The sequence below is a fragment of the Helicoverpa armigera genome, chromosome 4 (genome assembly GCF_030705265.1).
Source record: "Helicoverpa armigera isolate CAAS_96S chromosome 4, ASM3070526v1, whole genome shotgun sequence".
Taxonomy (NCBI): Eukaryota; Metazoa; Arthropoda; class Insecta; order Lepidoptera; family Noctuidae; genus Helicoverpa; species Helicoverpa armigera.
In genome coordinates, this window is record NC_087123.1 from 7,562,571 (window position 1) to 7,583,122 (window position 20,552).

Sequence of the window (20,552 nt, forward strand, 5' to 3'; positions counted from 1 at the left end):
CCGTCTTTAATACCCGTATTACTGCTTAATGTATCTTTAACAATTGGATGTACTTGGAATACGTTCAACGCTGGCATACTAAATGTTCCGTAAAGTCTTACTGCAGGCACTTTATACGGACGAGTTATGGTGTAAAACAGAATTTTACTCTATCTGTTAGTTACCTATAGTTAATCTCTCACGCGTGACTTTAATAAATAAAGGTAATTTTTCAAATAGAGTTAACAAACATTCATTACGGTCGAAGGGTGCTGGTAGACGGCGAGTCTCATCGGTATTACTGACCGTCATATAAATTTTCATTAGCGAAGCGCGCTGGGAATTCCTTCATTCGTAATAAACACACGGTACGTGGGCATATTTTTCCACTCTTAGGAATGTACCCCCTTGGGAATCTCTATTGAGGTAACTTGAACATAAATGCTCAGCCAACATTCCTGATGCAATTGTAGGCGATACCATTTCGGTTCAGTCATATTAGTTTCGTGACAGTGCACTTTAGAAAACCAGATTGTCAATAATTGACAAACAGTGTCCCCTTTTCTACTTAAAAATAATTAATTAAATAACGTAGCATCTTCCTCACACATACTGTGAACTATCTGTTAGCTAAACACTGAAAAGTTTATCCGTATGATAATACTTGTCACTCAAATATCAATACACAGTTGTTTGCTAATTTTACTCAGACAATAAACTCTGATTCTTATTATTAGGTGCTAATATTATTTGATCTAACCGCGTAGTGGTTAACAGTACCCGTAGCTCGTAGCAAGCGCTACGGCGTAGATCATTTCAATACGTTAACTCGATACCCAGTAGTTAACTTTATGTAGTACAGGTAATTGAACATGTTCACAATGTATGTACGTACTATAATATGTCTTTGTTTCATACATTGTGCTTGATACAATAGGTTTCCCTTTGTCCGATTGAAAATCGCAAACATATTAAATAAATTCCCCTGTTTTATATGTCAATCACCGCCCTCGTGTTTATTTTTAACAACAGTTCTGTTAATTCCCGAAATAGGTTACTTATAACTTCAGTTAATCGAACCTGAATTTATGCGAAATTCGATAGTTATTATAGGAATTCGCTCAGTATTTTAAGCTCCAATACGAAGAAATAAAATTCTGTAAAATCAATACTTTTTCATATGGTAAAAATATATACCTTTATGTAGAACATATTTAATATTCTGTTGCTACATCCCTCTAAAATCACGCACGAAAATATTTGAAAAATCATTCATAGCAAAACAAAATTTGAATATCCTCTCACATTTTGCAACATACCGGTCGTTAGATAAATTGCTTCGTGTATTTGACCTATAATAACGATATACTGGGTCACTGTATGTATAATATAGATGTGAATTCATAGTAAGGTAGCGGGTACACATTTTATATGTTGATTGTTCTTAGACATGCATACATGTAGTAAAAAGAAACCTCCGTACACGATGTGATTACAAAAGATATACGCCAATATGTGGAGGAAAATTGAAGATACCTATTCTATATTTTTATTTTTGCCCCTATGGAAACAGTTTTAAATGTTTTTGGAATTATATTAGAAAACTGTAACTTGCAGTTCAAAATAGCGCTCCAACATAATAACTTTAACAAACCCATATTTACTCGAAACATCTAAATGTCAAATACAATGCACATTTAGTTACAATTAACGCTAAACGGATGACCCACAGGAAAGGTCAGCTTTACTCTATCTTCCAAATTTACATAACAAAACTATGTTCCCGTACTGGCACTAATTCTACCTTAATCAAACATTATAAACTGTTTTATGTAGAACATTTGGGTTGAGGTAACAACGTGTTTCGCGTGGTTAAATAGTGCAAAAAGTATTAAGTGCTTTTGAATTAATAGGATGCGTTCAATTTGCAACAGATTTTAGCAAAATCAACTTCAATTCTAGGGTGTCAATTCTACACTATTCCATAGAAATATAAATATGAAGGTAGACCGTTCTTTTCTCTTCTCTCCAGGAAGAAGTTTAATATTTATAATTGACCGCAGTGAGAGGAAGAATCCTATTAAAGGCGTTTTATAAAAGGTATCTTCAAAAAGTGACCTGATGTTAAACAGGCACTTTATATTTCTGCTTTCACTTTATATCAACAGGGCATTTTCTACTTATTTCTCGCATGTTTTCCACAAGACACGGCAACACTTGACTTTTTATTAAACTTGCGTACAACAGCTGTAGTGCAAACATCGTAATCCTCTTTTCTCACTCGCGTGGCACACGGAGCTCACAACTTCCACCCCATTTGTTTAGATAAAGCATTATGACGTCACAACAACAATGATCATACAATTTCATGCTAAAATCGAGTTGGACAAGGAAAAATGACAAACAGGGCTTAGCGAACGCAATTTATTGTTGCTACAAAGGGCTCAATTTGGGTACTTCTTTTCGGCAAATCTTCACATTAAAAGTAATGAATGGGCGTTTATGTTTCTTAGTTGAAAACTGATACATATAAAAACATTGTTAAAATTGCTGTAAGTGATTAGTGGCTTCTAATATTTATCCATGACTGGCAAAAAAACTTTTTGTAAATTCTACAATGTTTCGAATAACTAAAAACTTTTTAATTTTAAACTCAAACAAATAACTTCTGAGACTTATTAAGGTCCAACTGACAAACATAATTTATGTTTTAAATTACATTTCGATAATACTTTATTACTATTTTATTTATAATGCAATATTTATTAAAAGGGAAGACGATTTAGTTTACAGAAGGTGAATTTCCTAACAGTTTTATGACAGCGATAAAAATGTTTAATGCCTTTATAACGGAATGTTGAGACATTAATAGTTACTCACATTATTTACTGTTGACACAACAATATTTACTAGCACAGATTTTTTCTCGTTACGCATTAAATCGTCGGCATAAGTACTTACTTGCTTCCCTCCTATAGTCTACAAAAGTCTGAAAATTTTCCTCCGACAATTTTTAACAAAAATCACTTAAAAATACGAAATAAGGGATTAAATATTTCTCAGAGTCCACTTGTATTTCATACGGTTTGTTTTGTATTTCATACAAAACACTCGTAAGTCCGGTTACCTTGTAGAAATGATGCATTTTTCATGACAGAAAACACTAAAACTGTGTTGTGTTTCCCGAAATTCGACCTTTGGGGATGAAGGAAGGAGGGTTAAATGTCTTCTATAAAACTCGTAGTGCCTTCGGTCACTTTTTAAAGAGAGATAAAATATTAACAGAGAAGAACTGAATTCGTAAAGCGGTATCAAGGGACAAATATGTTGTCCTTTTGGGTCAGCCTGATATATGTTTTGGTCCAATTTTAAATATACATAGAAGCAATTTTTTCTGACCTATAGAACCAGCTTTTTATTCATTCCATTTTCTCCAAGACAGACCCTGTTTTTTCGTCAATGTCACGTTTTACATTTGAATTCGAAGTGTTTTCGGATCTCACGTGAAAATGACTCGAGATAAGTGAGCAGAACTCACGTGCTTATCTTCTCATCCTTTCAAAATTTGTAATCAGCGATTATGTACCCAATATCGTAGCGTGATAGATGAGTGCGTTTTTTTTTATAAGGTCTCAATTAACCAGACAGAAATTATTGGTGTTAATATAATAACTTCGATTAATAATCCTATGGCTGAGATGATGATGATGATGATGATGAATAATTCAGGATATCCAAAATTATTAATTTGGCATCACACAAGATAACTGGGTATAATTTGTAGGTATACCTTAATTATTATTCATGGTATGTACCTACTTATGCATATTTATTAAACCGAGCACTGGTTTATCAAAGTAACTATAAACCTCAGTCTTTGACGCTCATGTTTAGTATATAAGGTAAACTTTGTTAAAGGCGCCTCATTAGAATAAACGTGTGATGTTAAAATATTTTCTAGCGTTAAATTCTAAGAAGAGCGTCTTGAGAAAATGGTCCTTTTAAGAAGAATAAGACGGGGTGACTTTTAATTGCAATGCATTCGCAAATATTATCTATTGTACTGTTTATTTAGTCTTATTTTTATAAATAGGATATAAAAAAATCTGCAAACGTAAGAATAATCCGGACACAATCTTCCCATTGGTGGATTAGGGAAAGCAATAAGATTTTCCCGCTTTCCTGTGAAACGGAGCTCATTCCTCTCCGATAGCTCTAAAGTAGAAAAAATAAGGATTACATTTTCAGTTCAAAATAAATTCATATTTCCACAAACTCTTATTGATTGGCCGTTCCAGGAAACCTACCTCCACCCAGTTTTTAATCCTCTTTCAAATAAGTTGGTTCGTAGAAATGTTAATAGGTACAGATAAACTAGTAATGAAAGTAAATAGAATGAATTTTCAGTGGCACGCATTATGCAGTTCGATCCAATCTTGAGCTTAGCACACTGATGCGTTAGTTGCAATACGATTATTCGAAATCCATGCAAGGGTAGCATCCATAATAACATGCGTAATCTATGTAGGTATGTAATATACCACATCCTCATAAACAGAATCTAGCTACATTTATAAAATAATAATGTCAAAGATGGGTCAATATGTGACTATTGTAACCTACTATAACGCCATTAGACTTTATACTGAATAAATTAATCATTCAACAGGTTTTAATTCCAATCTAGACGAGGTATGTCGAAACCACTACAGTTTAATTTAATGTTGTACTCAAATTCTAATGTTCCATGAACTGTAACTGCTCACCTGCAACAAACAGCGCTTTAAGCGCTAGATCTAAAGCGATCCATTAAATGGCAGTCAATCATTATAAGCCGCTCTACTGCAACCATCTCACGTAGACCTGATCCTTCCACGGAGTAACGAACCTGAAAAATAAACTTGAAGGACACACAGTAAAAAAGAAAGTATACTTACCTGTCACAGGTACCCGAATATTTAGGTACCTTCTCACGTTTATTATTTACGTACTTTTTTACGTCAGCACCTCGACTATTGATTTCAGATTAGCTTATTAAAACTGAAAGCAAAAAATAGAATTTGTTTTTATACAGGTGTGGGTTTGCTCTTTCCAAATGAAGTCAAGATTAACTTAAGCTGCTGTAGATAAGCAAAAAACCCACGCAAGTCTGCAATAACCTCCTTACCCCCACAAATACATACATCATTATGATATTGCAAGCATTATGTCAAGACATTCTCTTTAACACTGACTGATCTGAGAAAACCTCTTAATTTAATGTCATCTATGTATTGAACGAACCTGTATTCATTGAATAAAGCACGGTCAGTCTAACTTATAACATCGTTACGTGGCTTAAGGTAATGTAACATTTATACCAAATTGACTTATAAGATCAAGAACGTCGTATTAAAATATAAACCCACGAAGACTACTGTCATTTACAGCTATAATAAAGTAGCAAATGTGATGCTTCGTTTACGTTTTATAACCCTCATAAATTTAACCACCGTATGTAAGTAGGTACGCATGATTCTCCGCTGAATATTGGCAATTTTCGGTAACCTTACCGACCGCTGACGATGTAAATAATACCTGTGTTTCTTTTCAGTATTATAAGACATAAATAAGAGGTTTTTTATTTGTGGAACACCAGTCATAATCGCTTTGGCTTTATATTTTTATCTTGACTTTCTTCACAAAGAAAAAAAGAATATACAATGTTTGCAAATTGTTTATTCGCTGAGCACCATTTGTTAAAGGAAAGTTCACCAAACTACTCAGTTAGATCGTACGTAAGCAATATTTCATGATAGAATAAGTACCTAATGTATGCGACCAGGTGTACCTAGAAATCACGCCGGCGGCCTACGGAGCCATAGGAACACAATCCGGGCACTAAGAAGTCTGACTACTCAATCAGACTAAACCCAGTTATCCTATTTTCGTAGAATGATTTAATGCGCTTACACTACTGTTCCCGTGAAGAGTATAACGATATTGACTTTACTTTGTAAAAGGATTTTGTACTCGTGTGTCACCCTACCTTTTCATCTAAGGATTCAAAATATTAAATCAAAGGAATATTACTAGCTACAAGGTATCTTTTAAAATTTTCTAACGTCACAGTGTAACTTAGGAAAAGGTAGTAAAATTAAAAAGTAAAGCTACGATAAATAGAAAACATATTTACGAAATACCTGTTTGTCGTATTCAGTCAATTAAATAAAGCATACATTTTCTCAAAATTACTTAAACTTGTTAAAATTACGTACTCAAACTTTTCATCACTTTGAGAACTAAATTAACACATAAAATTGGCTTATCAAAGCCGTAAAATATGACTTCCTCATGTTTACTCACCTAACTGCCTAATCAAACGAAATTGTATTACCAAATATCACGGGCCGGTACTCAAAGAAACGTTAACTTAATTCTATCGGCCGATCTAAAACGACTTACGTGCTGACATTTTATGAAGTGTCCACATTATTTATGTATGAAGCATGTTGATTATTACGTAGTTTATGTTACGAATTAAAGTACAGTAAAAAGTATATATTTTGAGGGTAAACATATTTTAATGTTCACTGAAAGAGCACTTTTTCGATGATCCTGAATTTTGAGCATTGTTAGGAAAGCTAAATATTATCTAGAAAATACTTAGGCAACTAAAGGTATTACAATTATGAAGGCGAAACCTGAATTATTTTGGTACAGTCTTCCATTAATTCTCTCACAAATGCCGACAGAAATCTTGAATAGTCTTGTACAAATTTAATTAATGGCTTTCAAAACTATTTCTTAGCATATTCCCTTTACAGTCACACAAAACTTCATCAGCAGCTGAAGATGAACTTCAAAGTTTGGTAGAACTCCTCGACGGCTAAGAGTACCGACAAATCCAACTCAGACGTTTAGATTATACTTAATACTTGAAATATACTTTCAGCTAGCATTGCATTTAATTTCGAAACATGCTAACACTGTCTTTGTCATAAATTATTTAATAAGACATAATCTAGATAATGTTTCTCAGTACAAAACTAAACGTATTATGAAAATAGTGACGTATAAACTTTAGTGCAAATAAAGCTTGCGATATGGACACTATCACAAAGCAATTCCGTTTACCCCACGGGATACACATTTCAAGCTATTAAGTTACCAAACAAAAATCTTTAATCTCCAACTACAAAAGCAGATTTATTGCTGCGTTATGATACGAAAGACGAATAAAATTGTCCGTACCACAGGGAGTCATGGAAATCGGAAAACACATTACAAATGCAATCGAGCTTTCGAGTGTCGTATCGGAAACCGATGTCCTATGGGAAATGAGGTGCACCTCGCAATAACCTGTTTCCTCTACTAATGACAGACGACAATTATAGCGCTTTCACACCAGTCGATTTTGGCTAGAATTATGTACGCGCGACACATTCCGAGCGACAAATAAGGTTGTCCGTACGATTTGCTAGAGTTCTTCGAACGAACAATTGACAACTACCGATTCAAACGATGACAAATGAGACGAGAAAGAAGGTTTTTTGTCGCGCGTAATAAAATACCGAATGAAAAATCCGCTGTTGTGAAAGCGCTGTTACTTCATTTGCTCTGTGATGTTCACGTGTTTTCTAGGTTAATTCTATGCGCAAACGGCAGGCGTCCCTGCATTTTCCATTATGTCAGAAATAATTTTTAGAGTGGTGCTAAATTGTTTCCCTCGGCTCCTCACAAAAAGTAAAATACGAATTCCGATATGATTACTTTCCATCATTTTGTTCAAACAACTTATTCGAGCTGGCAGTCTTTCGGTAAATAAATATCTTATTACCGATATTGATGAGACGATCCATAACTGTAGTAAAGAAAATGGAGTATAATTTATACATATAAATAAAGTCGTATTGGTTAAAGTTTGCAAGTCGGGCGCTTTTAATATTTGCAAATTAAAGTTTGGATGGCAGACGGCGAGATTACTGGCAATCCTGAGGGATCGGGGTCAGTAATCGAAGACCAATTTTATATATAGAAACGTATTAGGAAAAGATTCAGTAGTGAAATATCTTGTGGGTAGATTTCTCAGCGGATTTTTCGTTCGAATGTAAATTGAGTATAAATGCATTTAAAATGTTAGCCACGGTCTCTTATAATATGGTATTAATATAACTTGGAGACAAGATATGAAGGTCTTTGCCCAGCAGTGGGATGAGAAGTGAGTTGAGGCTTTAAGAGTAAAATATCAGAATAACACGGAGAATACCTTACCACAAACCATTTATATTTGGAATTTGGCTTATTATAATTGATAAGACCAAACAAATTGTAGTTTTCATTTAAAATTATATCACTAATCAATACAAAGCACATACGACACAGTTCATATTTTAATGTCATCTTTATTTACAAATTAAAATATAATATCTAAGTACATTCAGTTACGATACTGTCATTAATATTAACTACTTCCTGAACGCACCTTTACAAAGCGCTAGTGTGACATACGACCTTGTCGTTCTGAAAAATAACATCCGCTGCAACCCAAGTCAAGGGCTCGGTATAAGAATACCGATTTATTTATATACCAGTGTCCGACTATTTAGAACATGAAAGATTTATAAAATCATTATTTTCGTGTCGTTTAAACGACGGAACTAGAGTTATTAATTTTACAGAATATGAAATAAGTGAGTCGTTTTTTTTATAATTAGATGATGGGGAATGTGTTCATTATATGTAGTAATTTATAAGATCGAATGTAAAATTCAGTACTTAGTTTAGATAAACCGTATCATTACGACTGATACGCATTAAAATCATATCTTAATATGGTTTAATAAATCCACCTTCTGAAAGGAATTCTATATCAATTTAAAGTCAGTGCAGTATTTCCAGTATTTTAAATAAGTCAGTGAATTGACTACACTTACAGATAATTATTCAGTTCATTGGAATTACATGTCATGAAATTAAAGAAGTTTTATTAAAAGAATTTCTGATGAATTTAACACACATTTTGAAATCGCTCAATCAAATTGTATGAGAAAAATCACACATAAATTATATAATTACCTACTTAGGTATGTTGAAAGCCATTTTATGAGGTACAAGAAGTACTCAAAAACTATAAAGAATCGAATCATATTATCAACTGTGAATAAGGAAGTTTTCATCACAATGCCTACGCAACACCATTTGCCCAATTTCGTTCTCGAGAATTCCTGAACGCAATATCAAACCACAGCCAATAAAACATGCGATTTAGGTACCAAAGATGGCGTCACGTCACGCCGTCCCTGTCCCAATAATGAGATGCCGAGACATCGCGGTCCCAGTCACCGTGGAAGCATGCAATACTTACTTACGTCATGTATAGTCTTCCATTATCTATCGAAGTTTTATTTTGTCATGTACGTATTCGAAATAATATTTGTGCGCTAAAATTATAATAAATAAGAGCTTTACCGCAAGGGCAATTCGGACAGGTGCGTTTTCTCTTCGACACATGAGTACGTGCACCTGATCGATTCTAATAACCACAGTACTTCTGAAAAAACAGGAAAAACAAATCAAACTTAAGAGCCCAAAAAATAAGTGTAACACGACTCCTAAAGTTTTTCTACATTATTTTACTTAAAACTCTCTCCGGTTCAATAAACGCTCCAAACTTTCGCAATAGAAAAGTTTTTCAGGGACTTGCTCCCGTGCTCGAATTTTTTCGCAATACTAATGAGGAAAGGGTGGTCTTGTGACCGCGACGTTCCATTGTGGAGAAGCACTCGACCTTTTCATTCGCAACCGGATCCTACGTCACTAGTGCACTTTTGCTTCGTCAACGATATTCACACAATATTCAAAGTAAAACATTTCTACTTTCACCCTGTAATACAGAGTGTATTTCGGAAAATTTACGTTGCTTTTTTCTAAAGAATGACCCTTAACAAACGCTAAGTGTGCCTGCGTTTACTCAAGCATTTTTCTTTTACAAACAAAGCTCTCTTTCTCACACCAATCTTCGTTTAGAAGTACTCAAACTTTACCAAGAAGACGAAATAATCACTTTCGAATATTATGAAAGATTCCATCGAACACTCAACGAATTTCTTTCTTTATTATTTGCTGTGTAACCTCTTTACATAAAAATGCAAATTCATTCATCTCTTTGTGTCTAAATATCTCCGAATCTGTTTCCAAACGTTCACACAATGACCTACTTCGATCCACTTCTGAATTTTTAATTTCATGCGGTCAACGGATTTAGTTCGGAGCCGAGTTTATTTTGATTTCTGCCTCAAAATAAAACTTTATTTCAGTGCAATATAACATCTATTTTGGGATGCTTCAGGAAATGCGACTTGTTCATATCTAATAAAACGCCTTGAGCAATGTGCTTTATTTTTCATTTCAAAATGTTTTCGTACAAATATATTCAGAATAAAGCTGTGACTATATGTGTTGCCTAAAGCTATACATACTATGAAAAATAATATCTTTTATATTAAAATTAAAATCAAGGATCATATATCAACGTCCATGAAAAAACGTTAAAAGCATACAAATAATCATAAAATCGAATTACGAACGTTTGACAAATTCCAATAATTAAATGTCAAAAGTTTCCTCACAAAGTTCGTTCAACATAATTTGTAGTAAAATTATTACGATTCAATAAGTAGGTGAATTCGGTTCTCAACTTCCTTAACAATTCTTTCAATGGAAATATAAAGTTACGTAATTATTGGCCAAACTTGAGGAATTGTAGGCTAATTCATTCATTGTTCATATACCAATAATCAACTTCAGCTCGGTCGGAATGTTACATTGATTTCAAATTGCTTTAAGTCAATATGTAAACACAACATGAAATAGGCAGGACCTTTTGTTAGGGATTTCATGTGTGGTTTTTAAGCAAAGTTAATTTATTAATCTTCCATATAATGTAGGTTACGATAAATCGATTTTATTTCTTACGTACGCGCGTTTACATATAGTACCTACTGACTTGGTTATGCTGTTTCTCAGACAATTCAACTCAACCCTTGATTAATGGCTTTTGTGGAAGAGCCACCACAATTCCGTCAAAGTCACGTACGATAAACCACCAAACGTGGGAGATTTTCAAACAAAAAACTTCGCTTTCTGAAAGTCAGTTACAGATCTATTGTATGAGATAAATCCTCAAAGGCCTTGCTTTCACTTGTCTTCTTTTGAATGTTTCTCTATAAGAATGATCAAAAACTTTTCTGAAAGTAAAAAGCTATCACTATAGGTATATTTTTTATACTACCATTCCTAGGTTACCAACTTAAAGCGCAGTAGTACCTAACCAATTTCAAATATTTAAGGCATATTTTGTCAAAGACCGCCTTCACCAAATATCTTATTAAGCAGCAATTATTACGAACAAATACCTCCTCTAAGCATGTTCTTGACACATGCGTTAATTACTTCCTCTGTACATATAATAATATGTATATTACAACCAGGCAGATGTTGTGATACTGGATTAAATAATTAAGTCGTATGATTTTCTACATCTTAGCGCTAAAGTAAGGATTAACACTAAAATAAAATACTGATATTTTCTTCAACTCTTGACTCCAAAAATCCGCCACGAGTCGCCAACTAAAGTAAGAAGCAATCCATTAATGGATCTTGAAATGTTCCAAACTTTAGCCATTGAGCAAAGGATTTATAACATCACAATACTTCCACTAAAAATGATTTATTTTGAAACAAGACAGAAATATTTCGGCACGTGTGTTTCATTGCTTTCAGTACTCACTAAATATTACGTTATTATAAATTATGATTTTGCTTCACCGACGTATATTCAAACAAAAACTCTAATACGTGAACATCTAATGACACTTACTTTATGTTTCACGATAAGAAGGTTTTAACTAAATTAAGTTGTATATTCTCTTTTCTACATCATAAAGCTGCATTTAAAGTTAAACGTGTTGTGAGATTATGTCGTGGAATTGCTTTTCTCGGGATGAAAACCAATTTATTTCTTAAACCGCCTCTAACGTATAACAAAGAAACTATTTTATGCAAATGTAAAATCCACGTTTCAACGATTGCATATTTTTCTAAACTTTTTACAAACCCAAGGTTATTTAGTAATGCGATCCAGCGAGTTATTTAAAAAAACAACAATTATAAATAGCAGTATATTGTATCCGCTATTCAGTTTTCGCAAAACGTCTCGTAGGCAAGCCGCCAAGCCATTCGTTGAACCCTGTATGCGAATATTTATTTACGCGTCGGCGTAACAACTTCACTGCGGACTAACAAAACTTTAGCCGACTATTAAAATGCCGTCACCAGTTTGAAACTCATATAAATCTCGTAGTCTTTAATTATTTCGTAGTAATTGCTTTACGTGATTTGAGACGTAACTGGTCAATTAAAGAGTAGACACATACGTAGCGTTGTTTGTATTCGAATCGCAAACTGACTGTACCTATTTTATTTGCACTTTTTACAGTAGGATAAATACATTTTCAGCCGAAACCAAAAGATACCGTATCTCCAGGTTTAACTCCGCTTTAAAGTTTTACATAGACAAAATTTTCTTGTTTTTTTCCAAAACGTGCATATTCTGACCTCATTATACATTATGGTTACAAAGGATTCCCTTACTAGCGTAAGCAAAAGCAAAATTTTAATGAATCTGTAATATTCGCCACGTTGGTGAAAAATTTTTGAGGACTCCTCCACTTAGCTCCCCTCTCCTATTGTGGTGATACTTGACCCGTTTGTCTAAGTTGCCGCCTAGTTTACACTTCAGCTAAACTATAGATACTTATGTGAGAACTTATCTACATTGAGTTATATTTTAAAACCATTCTATTGTTTTATCCCGTTAGGTAATATTGCGTATATCTAAAAAACGGGTATGTATAAGAATAGAATATAATATCATTATTTACACGAATATTCTGTACTGTCTAAGTATAAACTTTTGCTAGCTAATTTCTCATGTACCTCATGTTCTCATGAAAAATATGTTTAATATAGGTACAACCAATATAACTGCTAAGGCTTAAGGATTTGTATACCTAACTAGCTTTTGCCCGCAACTTCGTTCGCGTGGAATAGTGACTACCAGCAGATTTTTGATTTGACCAATAGATGGCGCTATATGTCCGGAATAATTTTATTTTTATTTATTTTTTTGTAATAAAAACTATCCTATGTCCTTTCTCAAGTTTCAAACTATGTCTGTACCAAATTTCACACAAATCGGTTCAGTAGTTTAGGCGTGAAGAAAAGACAGACAGACAGACAGACAGAGTTACTTTCGCATTTATAATATTAGTTTGGATACTGGGCATTATTACCTACAATATAAACTTTTTTTAGATTTGATTTAGTATTTGTATAATGAATTATTGTGGGAACAATAATGCAGCTTAGATTAAATGAGCACAATTTAAATGTTGTAGGTGTGTTACTGCATACAAATGAACGAGTGTGTACGCTTGTCAACATGTCAGCTCTGCGTGCACAGAGGCTGTTTGACTTTTTGTCCTATCCGTTACAAACATGCCGACAAAATAAACTGATCCTTTCACCTCCGTATTTTTCACAGTTTTACCTCTTTATTTTTCAACACTCATAACAACTATTCACCTAGTAATAAGCATTACTTTTTGTTTCTTTAGGTTGAAGATTCGTTGTACGGAATTGGCAGACATTACACGAAGAAACCCTCCTACCTTACCTACTATGGCTCAACATCCCTTCCATAAAACATTCCTTAATCGTTCTTCAACTTACATTGTAGTACGCAAAAGGCAACTTAACATTTAAAAACATTCCAATCGACGTAAACCTTCTTACTTATTACTGTGTAAAATCCCGTCCTAACGGAAGATAAGTACCAGAAAGACTTGCTCGCCACTAGTTCCTAGTAGTAGCTCAATCGACGCGCGTAAACCTCTTCGGAGGGCGCGAGGGGCCTGCGCGATGCGGTCTCGCCAGGGATGTACGTAATATATCCTGCGGATGAAGTAGTTTCCCTGACATACCGCTCGCAATCGCTGCCTCGGCCACGGCAGCGGCCTACGCTTGACTTGATCTACGGGCCGCCGCCGCGAGCGCCGTTTAGCGCGCTACCCCCGCCCCGCACCCCCACCCTCATCAGCGACCAAACCCACCTCAAAACGGCGCCTCCGGAGCCACCAGAGCGCGCGCCGGCATCGCCGACGCCGTCGCTCGAGCGCCCAAAGCTGCGCGAGCGCACCAAGGCGAAGCTGCTCAAGAAGCTTGGTCGCCATGAGGACAATGAATTCGGCAAAATTGTTAGAACCCCCGCTCCCGATGAATTCGAACTGCCCGCTCCCCTTCCCACTCCAGCATTCTCGAGAAAGAATATTTTCGACCGCGACTTCGATGCACTGTTCGAAGTGGCGAACTCGCCGCAGTTTGGTGCTCATATCCGAGTTACTACACCAGAACCGGATCGCCGTTCCGATGTATCGGCGGCGCACTTTCCCACACCTACAGCGTCCACGCTGAGCCTCCTACCACCGCGGCCGCAGTCTGAGCCGAGCTCCTCGCCCGCCACCTCTGCTCGTACCTCTACGCCTTCGACGCCAACACCACAACGATCGTCTACTGAAGGTTCTGAATGAGAGTGTGGATTGAGTTTTCGAACGAGTGATCATCCGACTAACCCATGCCGTCACATTAATTTAGCATGGTTACTTGGCGAATAACAGCATTAATGCTTCACTAGGCACGTTCTCTTCACATCCATGAAGTTTGATATAACAGTGTGAGGGTTATTGAATTGATTAATATAATAAATGATGCAAATGTACACATGTTTCATGTAATATAACTGCTCTTTACTCTTTTGGCCCCAGGTCCGAATCCTAAGTCGAAGAAAGTTAGTTTCTTCCGTAAGCTGAGTCGGGCGAAAGAGCCGACGCTGCCGCGTCCTACCACCATGCAGCAGCAGCCGTCTCTCGAGATGGCTCTGCGAGAGCTCACGCACCCGACGCACAACGAACAGCTCAAGAATCAACAGCAAGTTACATTCAAACTGGTCAAAACAGGTAAGCAAAATCCTTTGCAGCAAATACGTGATCAGTTACATTTTTAAAAACTATGTAGTTATGAAGCGCGATGCCAAAATAGAATTTAATATTTCATTCCAATGCACAGAGAATATTTTTACCGGGAAATTCATTTGCGAATTGTTAATTAAATTACACTGCAGCAGTCAGTTTGCTTTGATATTGAGAAATGCTGAATACACATTGGCCAATTCCAGCTTAGAGCGTGGACTAGATAATACAGGCACTACCTATGTGTATTGCTTGAATAATACATATCCTAATCCAACCTTGACTATGAATATTTGATTAAGTATAAAATACATTAGATAAAGCCTCACGTAGAGATATAACCCATAAATTAACGATGCTTCTCGCAACTTATATTTTTAAAACGATTTCACGTCATACAATTAAAGTAACCAAGAAAAATAAACCAGAAAAGCTCCGCACCTGAATAGCCATAATCTTATCTAACGCTTTACCTTATTACCTACAAACAGTTCACAGCTACTATTCCATTGAATTCAATCCCTTACGTGACTCAAGTGAAACTATCATCTAAACGAGGCCTAAGTCAAGTGCTTGCGATAAAAGTAGTTCAGAACATTTTACGTTCCGTTTTACTTCTCACTTCAAAGTGTAACAATGTCACTTTTTGCGAGCCACGTCTGTAACACAAAGGAAACCTATTATATGTGTTCTCTAGTGCAGATTAAAGGCACTGACATGGCGTCTGATAGACTTAATAAAGGCATAACATTCTGAAATCTCGTGAATTATGCTGGTATGTTTAAATGCAGCATTTTGCCAGAGTATTGTATTTTCTGTCGGGATTGTACCGGTTGTTTTAATAATAAAAATATTCATAACTTGCCACATTTTAAACGAAGACAGTTTAGCCTATTTAAAGCGAGATAACAAAAGAATGGAAAATATCAAGGTGCAGGGTTTTGTGGAATACATTTTTTTCACGCATTCCATATGGCTTGCTCCATCGGTGGTCGACTTTACACCCTTTGTATTGTGTTTTTTTTGTTTTCACGATACTGACTCACGCAACTGCCCCGAGGCTCGCGGTTGACATGAACCCAAGGCCACAATGAATTTCCGACGTTTTGTTTTGATTAAGACGTTCGTGCAACACCAAAAAGCAACTTATTTAAATAACAGTGAAAGCAACAAATTAATATCTTAATAATTGGAAAAGTTTTGAAATGAGACAGCTTAAATTAATGTTAATAGGCGCAAGTATTTTATAAATAAAAATGATGCGCATAATATTTTCGAGGCAATTAAGCTCAAGTTTAAGAAGTCTTTGATTCTATCCTATTTCCGAGGACCCGCCGACTTAAAGTACGTTTTGCGCTTCCGAAAGAGATCGTGACTCGACTTTGAAATAAGTACTAAAAACGCTAAATAAACGTCGGTAAAGATTCGACTCGTTAATAGCAACGTCTTGTAAATGGATTTATGAGGGTATTTATTTTCTTAGGAAAAAAAGTAATATCTCCAGATTTACGTACTTAGTATTTTAGGATTTATGTAATGTTCGTATCAATGGTGGAATCTGGATGTTCGCTCTAGCAATGCAATTTGTGCGCCGACCGCAGCGGCGGTCACTACGTGGGATTACCTACGTTACAACAAAGAGCAAAACACTTTGTTACTCTACCGCTTTTCGGGACGTATTTCTCGTTTGATGATGCCATCCATTCATTTCCTGCGATGGGAATAAAAGGCTCTGCGGTTAAGTTAGAGTGCTCTAACCAACAAGAGGTGAAAAATGTGCAAGGTTGTTTTTCAAACATTGTCATTTGTAACCGCTTGTATAAAAGATATTCGTACACTTCATTCTCCTTCTGCCTTTTTGGTAACGGTAGATTAGATACACGTTGCTGACGTTGCTTTACAGGATTTATTATTATTCTGAAAAAAACGTTTTTAAAATAAATGAACAAAGATCAAACAAAGTACAATGAATACAGCTCACTATGAAAATGATATCCATATAAAAGTAAAAAGTCATGGATTTTTCTTTCACGCAAAAATGCTGCGAGCGCCGCTTGCAAATCATATTAACAATCAAGCAGCCCCACTTGTTACTTTTACTAGAATATCTTCTCTCTGGGGCATATACGTTACATACTGATACAATCTAACACTTTAAGGGTCTCATAAATAACAAAAGGCAGCAATTTCGTCTGACTAAATTAGGGTGAACGAACCAAATCTAGCAATTAACTTTTAAACCAACCTTACAAGAATTTATGATTTTTCCGATCCACATCTTTATCTATTTAGTCTATCCATGAATACAAAACTTGGTCCGTATTTCGGCTAGTGAAGTGTAGGTATGATCTACTACAGCTTTTAATTTATAAGGGACCGCAAATTCATCGAAAATATATTGGAAATTCAATAAAAACATGGATAAAAGTTGAACACAGCTCTTTAAACATCATGATACCTCATTAAAGCAATGCCAATATAATATGAATACTGAAAATGTTCCTGGCAGTTCTTTGAAAAAGAAAACAATGATTGATTCAGTATTTTTAAACACAAAGCCGCACAAGTACTTATTCAACTGAATATCGATATGTTCATTTGAATGAATTCATACAATGAGTGGAAGCAAAAAAGCAATGTAAAGTTAACAAATGTGCGGCCCAAAAAGCAGATGTAGATTTCATGCAGAGACATAATTTGTTTAAATCTGGCTTCGCTTTATTCCAAGAGCATTTGTATAATTGTACATGTGTGCGCTAACTGTACACTTAAAGTAAGAACATCCATTTATTTTAATGGGAATCAAAACACTCGCGGATGGTGTACCAGTAAATTTGTACCACAAAGCGTACTATAACAACAGTATAACTGAGCTATTTTAACATACAAACATTTTCCACGGAACATTACATAGGTAAATGGACTCGGCCATGCCTTAATAATGCAGTGCTCAGCCGCCGCGAACTAGTAATAAAGTTGCTAGTTTAGCATCGCGGTTGAATAATGAATTGCAAACTGTAGAATGAACCAGTTTTTTAATTAGTATTTTACTTGGGAATTCGATTTCGTATTTTTGTGGGTGTATAGAGGCTGCTATCTTTGGAAATAATGTATCGTCGGATTCGTTTCATGTTCACTTTATGTTTCACAGATATTACGATCGATGCAGGGAACTGAAATCTTAATCTACTTAAGTACTCCTGGAAAATTGGCAAACCAAGCGAAAAATAACTAATAAACTCATTTATGCAATATCCTAGTATTTTTAAAATGCTTATATAAAACATATTTTCACTATAGTTGTATACTATAGAAGTTTGATCATTATTTACGTAATGCATCGATAAAGCACATTACTAAATCGATGCGTCACGTTCCCATGTACGTAAATGCTATCGGCCTGGTATGATAATGATGATGAATGGAACCATAATGAACTTTTAATCGGCCAAACTTTCACGTAATATTTTCGAATTGTGGTCGGAATTGAAATTCGGGGCCCTGTTACATTTTTATAAGTACCTATATATTTTTAGATCCTTGCTTTCGTCGCTGATCTAGTCTTTGATAGTGTAGTCAGATACCTTATACGTAACCTTCGAAAGTGTATGAAAACAGAATATATTATTCACATTATTAGCAGATTTACTCCTTAAAAAATAACATTATACATGAATTTTCCTTATGTTTTTATCACTTCCATTGATAAACCCGACAGCGAAGAACGTTTTATATGACACAATCGTATGTATAATGTAGTATGTCACCCGGTTGTTTACTCACGCACGTTTTGAGAGTCATCTGGAAGTAGGTCGCTATGGTTCAGGACACACAGTGTGTTCTCTTTTATCCACTGTTCCCTCTTCATGCATTTTTAATTGTGTTCACGTGACAAATGTACAGGGACGCTTGTATAGACGCGTGTGTACATACAGTTCGAAGCTGTTGTTTAAGTATAAAATAAACATTGGGTTTAAAATACCTGGGTATTTAGATTGTCACGTTTTATGAAAAACCTTGTTAGTATACAAAACAAAAAAAAACTATAATACACTACAATATTTTGTGTAAAAATATGGTATTAAATCAGGTACATACAAAAATTTATGGAAAACTCTTTATATACCTACTTTTTCAATACAATTTACAAAATTCTTGACAAATCCAATCGCCGATTAAGTTCATAACGGCAAGATAAAAGGATTAAATGTGATGAATGGCTCGGAAACTTTCCTAAAGAAAGAAAAACAGGCGTAAATCGGGTTTAAAAAAATAAATACTTGGCTTGTACATCTTAATTACTAAACTAATTGAATTATTGCTAAACAAAGAACATAATTGAGATAGTATTAAGAAAACTGAGGAAAAACAAAAATAAACAAGAGATTATTTTTTATTCTATGTTTAGTTTTCAACGTAAATAGCACCACCTACGTGCAAATTAATGACGGCTAACTTCAGAACTTTTTATTTAAGAATTCAATAAAACTAGGTATGTAGGCAGGTAGATACTACTAGGGATACCTTTTATTTATAAAAGCTTCAAAATGGAAAATTGGAATTCAGCAACTCGTGTTCATATTCATTCAATACAGCGGTAGATCCAGATTGTAGGCACCCATTCGATATAGCTAAAAATTATAAACAAAACATAAACGTTCACAAAGCCTGAGTACATAAAAGAAGTACATACGGGATTACTGGGTATACCTACCTATAGGCTGATAATAATCCTGGACATTATGTACTAGAATATCTTCTTAACTTTACAAGTCACGCCAAAGAAAACAATGTCCAATTTGCTACAATTACGTATCCGTATAACCCATTCAGTTGTACGTGACAGCTAACTGTTGTGGTTTCCCTTCGCACACATATATACATACATAACACATGTCTTTGTATGGTAATCCTGACATACAGTCTGATGTTTATTTTACGCATGTTAACGTTTCGGTTTCCAGTCACTGCGGAGATGTGGTTGACACCTTAACACCCGTACTGAGGTATCTAAGGAGCATGATATCTAAGACTGAAAGCGACAGCAATAGGATTAGTACCAAATCCTACACCATTGTGATAATTACTCGACTGTTAGATGGGAATATAATTATATCAGACGCCAAATTGTTCGAACTGTAATAGGAATTTCTAAGTGTGATTGCGATAAGCAATTCCAACTTGCTCCGTTTGAGGAATTGTTCATGGAAATTAATAATGAGTTCAATATTAAACTAATAACGAAATTGAATTTCGAACATCGGGTACAGCGAAATAAGTTTATATTTGAAACAAACACGAAAGTAACGGATTAAATCGTTTGAATAGCAAATATTGTTACACTAAATGTTGTTAAATTAAAACGTTCTCTATATACACTGAAGTTACTGGTAGAATACACATGTTAATACACATGTATTAACATGTGTATTCTACCAGTGCCGATTTAAAAAAAATACAACTAGATTCTATAAAAAATAAACACAGCACCACCGCATCATCACT

At 35.0% G+C, this 20,552-nt stretch overlaps 1 protein-coding gene across 4 annotated transcripts in view; it reads left to right on the forward strand.

The window, feature by feature from the left end:
• Positions 1–20,552, forward strand: part of LOC110375307 (uncharacterized) — a 146,641-nt gene that overhangs the window by 19,665 nt on the left and 106,424 nt on the right. For all 4 annotated transcript variants that reach the window (XM_049847327.2, XM_049847331.2, XM_064034145.1 and 1 more), the window contains exons 2-3: positions 13,638–14,598; positions 14,844–15,035. In XM_049847327.2, coding sequence (XP_049703284.2) covers positions 13,959–14,598; positions 14,844–15,035 — 832 coding nt within the window. In that variant the 5' untranslated portion in view covers positions 13,638–13,958. The remainder of the gene's footprint in view (positions 1–13,637; positions 14,599–14,843; positions 15,036–20,552) is intronic.